Source organism: Acanthisitta chloris, unplaced genomic scaffold (genome assembly GCF_000695815.1).
Source record: "Acanthisitta chloris isolate BGI_N310 unplaced genomic scaffold, ASM69581v1 scaffold21368, whole genome shotgun sequence".
NCBI lineage: Eukaryota > Metazoa > Chordata > Aves > Passeriformes > Acanthisittidae > Acanthisitta > Acanthisitta chloris.
The window spans coordinates 3,001-13,653 of record NW_008686775.1 but is presented as its reverse complement, the minus strand read 5'-3'; the positions used below and the strand labels follow the sequence as shown (position 1 = coordinate 13,653).

At 44.3% G+C, this 10,653-nt stretch overlaps 1 protein-coding gene across 1 annotated transcript; it reads left to right on the top strand.

Moving 5' to 3' along the window:
- The first annotated feature begins 2,384 nt into the window (after window positions 1-2,384).
- Window positions 2,385-6,079, top strand: GPR83 (G protein-coupled receptor 83). Its single transcript, XM_009080329.1, has 4 exons — window positions 2,385-2,778; window positions 3,456-3,581; window positions 4,492-4,625; window positions 5,425-6,079. The coding sequence occupies exons 1-4, from the start codon at window positions 2,392-2,394 to the stop codon at window positions 6,047-6,049; spliced, it is 1,272 nt and encodes a 423-aa protein (XP_009078577.1). The 5' UTR covers window positions 2,385-2,391; the 3' UTR covers window positions 6,050-6,079.
- Window positions 6,080-10,653: the final 4,574 nt, after the last annotated feature.

Sequence of the window (10,653 nt, the reverse complement as noted above, 5' to 3'; positions counted from 1 at the left end):
GGGTGCTTATTATTTTGTTAACAGTGCTATTACAGAAGTGTTTTTGGTGACTTTTCTTTATTACCTGAGTTCATGATCCACCCATATAGCTTTATGTGAAACATTACTTTTCCCTGTAGAAATTGCATCATTTCACAGCCATCTTTTACAGAAAACAGGTACAGCATACCAAATCCTGACAATCCTATGCAGCTGTCAGTGGGTGCTGGGGGGAGCAAGGGTTTTTTTTTAGGAATGGGTACCAAGCTGCCAAATCTACTACAGCCTGTTCTCTGGTGACAGCCATGCATAGGTGAGCTGTTTAGACAGTTCATACTGAGGTATGGTTTAAATACAAACTAAATCAGAAAGGTGTTGTGAAGCAGAGGATGGCACAGGAGACATGGGAGAGACCTGACCCAGGGAGCTTCCACTGGGCTTTTTCCATGGCCCTTTGTGGGTATTTCAGGTGGACCTGCCTGGTGTGTGGTGGGACCACCTCCTTTGGATCACAACATGCTGAGTCCAGCTCAGAGGATGGTGGGCTTGAGCTGTGTGGGAGGAGATTCCCATCCTCCTGCCAGCAACCTGGCTGAGATGGTAAGACAACATCCTGCTCTTCTGGATGCCTCTGGTCTTCAGAAGCAATGGCAGCTCTTGCTGCACATGCAAGGGTAACCTGCTGGAAATGAAGAATTAGATTGAGGGGAGTAAATAGACAAAACTAGTCCTTTTTGCTGGCATATGGATTATAGTATAGAGGAACAGGATCTGATAGATCTGGAAGAATAGAGCTGAAGTTTGAGTGTCAGAAGTCAATGCTCTTATGCACTGGCTGGCAGCACTGAAAAGGAGAGGGGCTTGGGAACTGCTGAAGCAGCCCAGCAGGAAGGAAGATATATGCCACCAACCCCACTGTTCTCATCCCAAACTCATACTAGAATGCTGCCCTGTCCCATTTCCTGCCATTTTCTTGGGGCTTTATGTGGGATTGCAGTTTCCTGACAGCACTTCTGAGTGGAACACAGATTTCTGTCTGAATGGTCAGAGGTAACTGCCACCTTAGCAGCTCCAGCAGGTTCACTGGAAAGCTGCTTCTGACACAGGCAAGCTGCTGAAAGAGCTCAAATTGGACAATTTGTGGAAGAAATAGGCTCTGGCGCCAGTTTGCAGAGGAGCACTGTGGGTTGGCCATTCTGCCCATCCTGCTGCATCCAGCTCCTGAAGAGTGGTGGGGAGAAAGCAGCCTGAGCTGTTCACTGGAAAAGTCACGAACATCTGAAAGTGTTATTTTCAGCATCTAATACAAGCTTTTCAGATAGTGGTCTTTTAATTAATGGTTAAACAAAGCCTTTTCTGTACAAAACCTGCTCTGGGTGGGGTTAGCTCACACTACCCAAGCAGATCTGTCCTCAGCACAAGGGCAGCACCGTGCATGTGTACTTGTGAAGTGGCACATCTTTCTGTGCTATCTACATAGCATTTGTGGCTCTTCTTCTCCTGGTACTGCTTTTAGATTTCCTCCTGTGTTTTGGGGGGAAGGCAGAGGCAACACACATGCTGCCATGTCAGTGCTTGGGTCCAGTGTACAGCTGCCTCCTGCTTTGGATACTGGGCTCACTGGGCTGGGACATCCTTGTCCTCTGTCCCATATAATCACATCTCTGTAATGACCTCTATTTCTACAAACCCTATAAAGCAGTTTCACATCACACTTTTATTCCCTTGGCCAAGGGGAAATACCTGCCAAGGGAAAATATAAGTATTTCTCTGTCTCTCTAAGGGAGGAAAGGTCTTTGGAAAAATACTCTTAAGTACAGCTTATTATTCACAGTTCATCTTTTACCCCTATTCTGTACTAGTCCGTTCTATGTGAGTGTCATGCTGTGAAATAGGCTCAAACTTGCCTGCCAGACCTTTTAGAACAGCTCTGGTTTGACCTGTCTTGGAATAGGACAGAGCTGCCACACATGCTGCTGATATATAAACAGCACAGAATTTGCATGAACTGGGCTGCTGGTAGAGAAAAAGGATTCTGGCAGCTGAAGAGATTGATTTTGCCTTTCTCATGGATGTACTTATCTTGGAGTAGCGCCTGGGGGAGCATGACTGCCTGGAAAAGCAGCACGTCAGAGCAGAAATAATGTCATGCCGCCCAATGACTGTAGAAGATCCCGGCTCAGAGCTTGCCTGAGAGTATAAAGCTGCCTGAAGGAACAAAAGTAGCTGCAAGCCGAGCACGCTGCGAAAGGCAGGAGCACCCACCAACCTCTGCTGCTTGCATGCCGTGTCAGCTCCCGAGTGCACCTGGGCTGAGCGAGGGGAGAACGGCTCTCCCAGCACACAGCGTCAGCTCTGCTCTCTCCCACATGAGCTATTTCCAAGTCGGAGGAACACAGCAGCATTTCAGAGATGTTGTCCTGTTTTGTCTGGCTCGCCCTCCCCGACTTGGTTAACACCTTTGTGACCCCAGGAAAGTTACCCCTCAATGGGAGCCTGGAGAAGACTTTTGTAATCCCTAACATCTCGGGTTTTTTTTCCTGGGATAATGACAGCCTGGCTGACTGGCAGAGCTTTGTGGACAGGAGCCGGTACGGAGCAGAGTCACAGAGCATCACGGTGAAAGCCCTGCTCATCACAGCATACTCCTTCATCATTGTCTTCTCCCTCTTCGGCAATGTCCTGGTCTGTCATGTTGTCATCAAGACGAAGCGCATGCACTCTGCCACCAGCTTGTTCATTGTGAACCTGGCTGTAGCTGATATCATGATCACGCTCCTCAACACACCTTTTACACTGGTAAGACTGGGGCACAGATGCCATAAAGGCTCTTTGGTGGCCTTTTCTTCTTTACACTGCTATAGGCAGTGCAGGGATGTTGTGCTGATACCTGTCCACTCCAAATTTCAGTCACTGGAGTTGCCTTTGCAAAACTTCACATGTGTATTTCTTCTCTAATTTCTGTTACCTAGTTGAAGATCTGAAATTATCCATTTGTTTTGAGTGGCTCTGATAGCACTTGAACAATAATAACCTTGCAGTCATTACTAAGTACTTGTTAGTATCTGGGGTGTCTTTTTTTCCTTTTCTTCTCTGAAGTATGTCCAACCTCTTAAGAAAAAAGATAAATGCTCAGCATCATTTTACAAGCTGTGTTGCAAAGCTGTAGTTTGCTTTGAAGTGAGATAAGATGTACAGATCGCCCCTATACTATAAGGAGGGCTTAAAATGAAAAAGTGAATGCATTGACTCAATAGTTAAGGCTCCAGAAGGACATACTGTGAATAAAACAGTGTTACTGAGCAGCACTAACCTGCTTCTTCAGGGTTCATAAGCCAGAAATTTCACAATTATACCAAAAACCTGCTATCTTAAAAGTAATTTTTATATAGCACAAGGAATTATGTCCCAGAGGTGTCACAGATCTCTATAAGCAGTTGTGGAGGTGTGCAAAACTAATGGTTTTCTGCTTTTAGGCTCGTTTTGTGAACAGTACCTGGATATTCGGGAAGGGGATGTGCCATGTCAGTAGGTTTGCACAGTACTGCTCCCTCCACGTCTCTGCCTTGACCCTCACAGCCATTGCTGTGGACAGGCACCAGGTGAGAGCTCTCTGAAGCACAGATGGAAAGCTTGGGAGGGCATAAGTAAACTACAAAAGGATGATCCCATGTCCTTTCCTTCTCAGCTCCTAGAGTAACACAGGATGCATGAGGAGTCAACAGGTTAGGGGATGGTTCTTGCTGTCAGATGGAGAGAAGAGTTTCAAATCTGCAGCAAGGTGGGAGGTATCCATTGCCTTGCAATCACTTCTAGCTGGATAAAGGAAGGATTTATGCAGTAGATAATCCAATAGCTCTCAAATGAGGAGAAAGTCCAAGATCCTGATAGGAATTTATTTGGACAGCTCTCCTCTGGGGTGGTCTGTCCAACACCGTGGTTGCAGGGACATCCCAGATAGCTTTCTCAGCTCAGTGTCCTGATGCTCTGGAATGTCTCACCTCTTGTTGCCCCGAATACTGGAGAGCTGACTGTAGCACGCTGGTGTTTGTCACAAGCAGAGCTGTGGCTTGCTGTTGATAATGGGCATTATCAGTTTGGAGTCACTCAAGAACCACATAAAATAGATGACAGTTGGCATTTTCTGCTAGGAAGATTGTTACCAGAAAATGCACTGACTGTCAGAAGCATTCTCAGGGAAGTCTGGTTAAATCACAAACCTGGAAATGAACACGTGTCAAGACCTCCTGGTACCCAGTTCTTCCCACCTAGATGCAGAAAATGAAATTTGAGGGTAGGACTGGGATCTGACTTGGCCCACATTCATGGAGGAAAAATTTAGGTTTTCATGTACAGCTTACAGTCAGTGGGAGCTGGGTGAAGACTCTATTGCTTGCATGTTGAATTCCCACATGAAGTAATAGATTAAAGGGTGGAAGATTGTATGAAAAAAAAAGGGTATAATTCTTTCCTGAAATGTCACAAGCCTGAATTTTGGTTTATTTTGCACAGGTTATAATGCATCCTCTGAAACCTCGCATATCTACTGGAAAAGGTGTTATCTACATCTCTGTAATCTGGATCATGGCAACCTGTTTTTCTCTACCACATGCTATCTACCAAAAGCTCTTCATCTTTGAATACAGGTAAGGATGTGCTTTGTTTTCTTCCACAGTCTCACTGGAGGCCAAACTCTCAGTGGTCATACTTTGGGATCATCTACTGAAAGCCTTGAGCTTGTGTTGAGGTCAGCCAAATATGGATCTAGTCTATAATTTTCATTGGATTCCTTTTGTTAAGCCTGATATCCTGTCCTTTCTATTTTTAATTGTTTTATTTTTATTCTGTCACACTAATCACATGAACTAGGCTAAGAAGTTAGAAGATCTGGCCTGGACCCGTTACCTCTATACACTGACATTTTATGCCATATATCAATCTGACCTGTTTGGCCAGACAAGAAATGGGGGAAAAAAGCCCCAAAGCTAAACCTGAATGATTTTAATCTACTCTTTAGCGCTGGGTAAATAGAAAAGTCTGCCTCAGCTGCTTGTTCCATAAAAGACTGTCAAGAGGCTTGATATTTGGAAAGTGCTTTAATGAGGGAGAGATCCTTAATATGTGCAGAGATTGTGTTCCTGCTTGCCAAAGGACAGAAAACAAAAACCTGCTTGTGCACAGCTGGAAATTTTGGAATTGATAAAATCCATAAAATGATCATAAGGTCCTGCATGCCCATGAGAAATTGTCCATGGTTCAGATCCTTGGATAGCAGAGCTCTGCTTCACTGTGACAGACATTACAGATAAACAGATAAACAAAGGGTTTGCTCTCAGGCTTTATGGCATGAGCCTTCTCCCCCCTGCCTCCTTGTTCCTGATGTACCTCTCCTGTCATGCCTGGATGTATGTGTTCTCATCCCCTCTCCCATGTCTCCATTTGCAGTGAGGAGATTACCCGGTGCCTGTGTCTGCCAGATTTCCCCGAACCCTCTGACCTCTTTTGGAAATACCTGGACTTAACCACCTTCATTTTGCTCTATGTCCTGCCCCTTCTGATCATCTCTGTTGCCTACATGACAGTGGCAAAGAAACTCTGGCTGCGCAATGTCATCGGGGATGTCACCACTGAGCAGTACTTCGCCCTTCGCAAAAAGAATAAGAAGACTATCAAGATGCTGATGCTTGTTGTCATCCTCTTTGCAATCTGCTGGTTCCCCTTGAATTGCTATGTCATCCTCCTTTCCAGCCAGACCATCCACACAAACAATGCCCTGTACTTTGCCTTCCACTGGTTTGCAATGAGCAGCACCTGCTACAATCCCTTCATCTACTGCTGGCTCAATGACAGCTTCCGATCAGAACTGAAGGCTTTGCTCAGTGTGTGCAGAAAACCTTCCAGGCCCATGGAACAGAGGCTTCCCTCCACAGTCCCATCCTACCAACTGGCTTGGCCAGAAAACAGCAACTTCAAGAGGTTGCAGGCCTCCCATGTCCTTCCATCATCCTCCAACACCCAGTCAGGAAAGACAGACATCTCTGCAGTTGAGCCAATAGTAACTGTGAGCTAAATGGTGGCCCTGGGAATTCTGCAAGGACCACACATAGATTTGGCAAGAGCTAAAATGGTGGGAAAATATGAAACCCCAGCTTACGTAGGCACTGTGCAACCACAGATGATAAAACCAAGAAGGAGGTTCTGCAGAAGGCACTATGAAAGAGCTGCATGTTTGATGCAGGCTGATGATAATGGTGTGGAGCCCCTAAAAGGTAGAAAGCAAACTCTTTCTGTGAAGGAACTGTCTTTGTCAAGGTGACTTTGGATTGACTTGCAAGATGAGATTCTCCTCCTGTATGTTGCTGTTATCTTCATGACTGTCTATTTACCACTGGCTCTGTGCGTTTGTTTGTCTGGTACTTAAACCCTAAAGCAACAGTCTAATCACACCAGGCCTGTCTCTGTAGCGACATGGAAATGGTTGAGATGTAGATCTTTTGGTTGCTAGCTTAGATCCAATGCATCTGGGTAGGAAAGCATCCTTTCTGAACTGGGGTCTGAAGAGTCAAGATCTGTTCAGAATGAATGACAAACTGTATTTCAGAAATACTTTTTTTGGTGGAAATATGCTTAGAGAAGTGGAGGATAAGATCGACACTGATAAACAGAGGAATCTCTTACATCACAGGCATTTTTCTAAGATAAATTTGAAGAAAAATGGATGACTATTCTTTGCATAAGTAGATGGCAAATGCCAACCTGTTATCTTAACATCTACTGCCAGTGGTAAATCACACATAAATTTTCTTTCATAAGATAATGTTATGCATGTCTAGAAAGCTTTACTTCAAATACATAATGAAACCCAGAAAAGCTACTTTGGAGAAGGTTGGGCTTACCATCCACAGTAGGACAACAGATAATTAAACAGTACTGTGAGTTTGGACTAGGACCTTTTGATCAGAGCATCTTTGCATTATTGTCAGGTGGCAGCTTGACTTTTTAATTTGCCTTTGACTGTTGCTCTCTTACCCTGTATAGCACCTGTGTACTTGTCAGTTCAGACATTTGGAACATTTCATCCCGACTAAGATGTTAACTCTCTGGAATCAGTTCATAAATGAACTGCTTTGAGAGAAGAGATGATATCTCTGATAGCAAGTAATAAAAGCAGAACGTTTCTCTGCAGGTTATCCTCTGGTGATTGCACAATTTTGGTGCATTTAAAGATAACTGAGATGTGTCCTTCTTGGGGTGGTTAAGGAAATTCACATGACTGCAACTGTCTGACGTAGTTTGCAGAACTTAATGTTCTTAGCAGAAGAAATTTTAGTTTTGAATTACAAAAAATGGTGTCCCAAACCCTGTACCTTATATTGCACAGAAAAGCAGTAACTTCCTGTGCTGTGGAAAGTAGCTTGAACATCACACAAAAGTGCCCCATTCCATGTGCAACTTGCAGCACTCAGCAGTGAAATGAGAAAAATCTTCTTTTTATATATGAAAAAAAAGAAACTTTTTCCCAATGTCCTGTAATAAGCTTACATTTCTGAAATAATTTTAAGCCTTGTGCAGGATTTTCACACCTGAGTATTTAAAGAGAGTGAAATACCTAACACTCCTTGCAGCTCACCTGTCCTTTCACAAGGTGTTACCAGTCTCTCACTGTGAAACCAGTGCTACTTTACTGCCTTTTATCAAGGCTGAAGGGGTCAGACTACTTTGTATCACTGATGTGCAAAATCAAAACTTTCCTCCTGCGCTCTTTGATCCCATAGCCATTTCCTCCCTTAACATTTGCAACACATCAGCCCTGCATTGGTCAGGCAGTTGGACTAGATGATTGTTGCAGGTCCCTTCCAACTGACCTATTCTATTCTATTCTATTCTATTCTATTCTATTCTATTCTATTCTATTCTATTCTATTCTACTGGCAATCCCAAATGTGCAGAGCCTGTGAACCATGCTCCCCATTCCAGTGACAGCAGATCCCAGTTCTTCACTAGTGAGTAAATCTTTGGGAATGTTGAGAACCTCAGTAAGATGTTCTTTCTGAAGGAAACATCTTAAGATTCCCCATTTTTGAGTGCAGTGATCATCCTTCAGAATGCCGCATATGTAGAAACTTGCTGTAACTCCAGCAAACAAAATCCTCAAGTGCCCACTCAAATGCTCCTGCTGTTTCAGCTCCAGATCCTCCACCCCTGCACTGGGTGGAAAACCATTCTCCTCCAGGCTCTGCTCAATCCTGGTTCTGGGCACAGAGAGGGGTGGAAGAGGTGATGAAGCTGTTTGATTTAACTAAAAGGAACAAGAGGGATGAATGGAGTAAAAGAAAAGAAGAGGTAGATTGGACGCTGAGCCATAACAGCTTGTGCAGGAATGACCTGGTGGCCAGTGGCCAGCAGAGGTACAAGTTTTAGAGAGAATAGTACAGAAGCAAGAGGGGGACAAGGTTAAAGCACAAGAAATGGTGCCCTTAAAAACTACATCATACTGTGCTACAAAGTGCTTAATAAGGTACAGGGCAATTTCTGATAAACATTTCCTAATTAGCCATTTTTCATTTTCTTGATATCTGATTTGGGATTCTGGAGAAACATTTTGCATTCACCGGTGCTGCCGAAATCGGTGGGGGGTTGTGCTCTGCACGCACAAAGTGCACTGTGATGCAAACTATTCCAAAAATATCACATCCTGGGTGATTTATCTTGGGCATACAGGCTTCATGGCTATTTTTTCATTCTACCCCAGCTCTGTTGCAGATCAGAGGGTTCTTTTAAAATGCTAATACAGCCATTGGTGCGTAAACTGCGTTCAGATGCCATCTTGGTGAGTGTCAAGGGAGGATCTGAGCGAGGATAAAATGAGATACATGTACAGGGTGGGGATTATCTTCTCTAATTTTCCCTTTTGTGTGTGTTTGTCTGCTGCAGCTGGACCTTTTGCCACCTTTTGAATTTTGGGTGTGTGCAGTGCTTTGAAACAGGTGGTTTAGTAGATATCCTCAGAAAATCAGGTGTGCAGAAACAAGCCTGTGGGTGACATTCATGTGAGAAGGGACCAGTTGCTCTGGAGCATGGTAAGGATCATGGTGTCAGGAGGCTTTCCTTTTCTCTCAGAATATAATGAATCAGAGTGAAACATGAGGCATTATGGAAACAGGAGGTCATTTTGTCTTAGCTGACTTCCTAAGCAAGTCAGTTGTCCCCACTTCCACCCTCATATCCACCTCCTCAGAAGCACAGACTGTCCTCATGATGGGGTGAGGGAGAGCAATGGTACAGGTGATGTGCTGTGACCTTGTGGCCATCCCCCTGTTAGCACACCACAACTCTGGCCCTGGGGTCATGTGTTCCCCTGAGTTCACCAGTCTGACTGCTCTTAGACATGTCTTTGGTTATCAGTGTAGGTCACTCAAACCTGGCTTGGTGGTTCCCTCTGGAGCTTTCACACTTGTGCCTCTGCAGCAGATTGCAAACACGGCTGAGCAGTGTCTGCTGCATAACAAAGAGTTGCATAAGGCACTGACCAGCTGTTTATTGCAGGACATCACAGGAGCTTTGTGGGAAAATGAATTGCATTTGGAGAATGCAACATCTGGCATAGGAATAAGGGAACTCAATTAGGGTCACATAGGTAAAGTCAATGCTGGCATCTCCAAAACCTTGAGTGGCTGAATCTGCAACTTCCATGATTTAGAGAGTGCTGTGATTTTTTTCTGCTCAAAGGTGAAATTATTTGTATTGACAATACTGGTTTCTTATTTTTCTACTTCCTTGAAAAATATTTTAACAGGCCTGTGCAAATTAACTTGCAAGTTCTAGGAATTAATGAATGTTAATTCTCAGTTTTAAACAATATTCCTAGTGTTTTATTCATTTCCTCCATGTAGAATTATGCAGAGACCTTGAGAGGGAACAAAGACAATGCCAGGCTGTATTTTGCAGCTTGTGCTATTCTGACTAGTACTCAGGGGAAAACAAATCTTTCTTGCACTTCTAGGTGTCAGATCAGGATTTTAGCTTCCAGTTTCATTCAATCCCTCTTTCATAGAATCATAGAATCATGGAATGGCTTGGGTTGGAAGGGACCTGAAAGATCATCTACCTTGTCCAGCCCCCCTGCCATGGACAGGAGCATCTTACACTAGACCAGGTTGCTCAGAGCTCCATCCAAGCCGACCTTGAACACTTCCAGGGATGGGGCATCCACAGCTTCTCTGGGCAACATGTGCCAGTGTCTCACCACCCTCACAATGAAGAATTTCTTCCTAATATCTAATCTAAACCTGACATCTTTCAGTTTAAAATCATTTCCCTTTATCCTGTCACTACATGTCCTTGTCAAGGGTCTCTATCTCAGTGTTTCTTATAAATCCCCTTTTAGTACTGAAAGGCTGCTATAAGGTCTGCCTGGAGCCTTCTTCAGCCTGAACAACCCCAGCTCTCTCAAGTTGGCTTCATAGCAGAGGTGCTCCAACCCTCTGATCATCTTCGTGACTTTCTTCTGGACTTGCTCCAACATGCCCATGTTGTTCTCATGATGGGGGCCCCAGAGCTGGACACTACTCCAGGTGGGATCTCACAAGAGTGAAATAGAGGGTCAGAATCACCCTCAGTATCAGTCTTACTATCTCACATCCAGTATCAGTCTGAAAGTAGAGCACAAGCTGC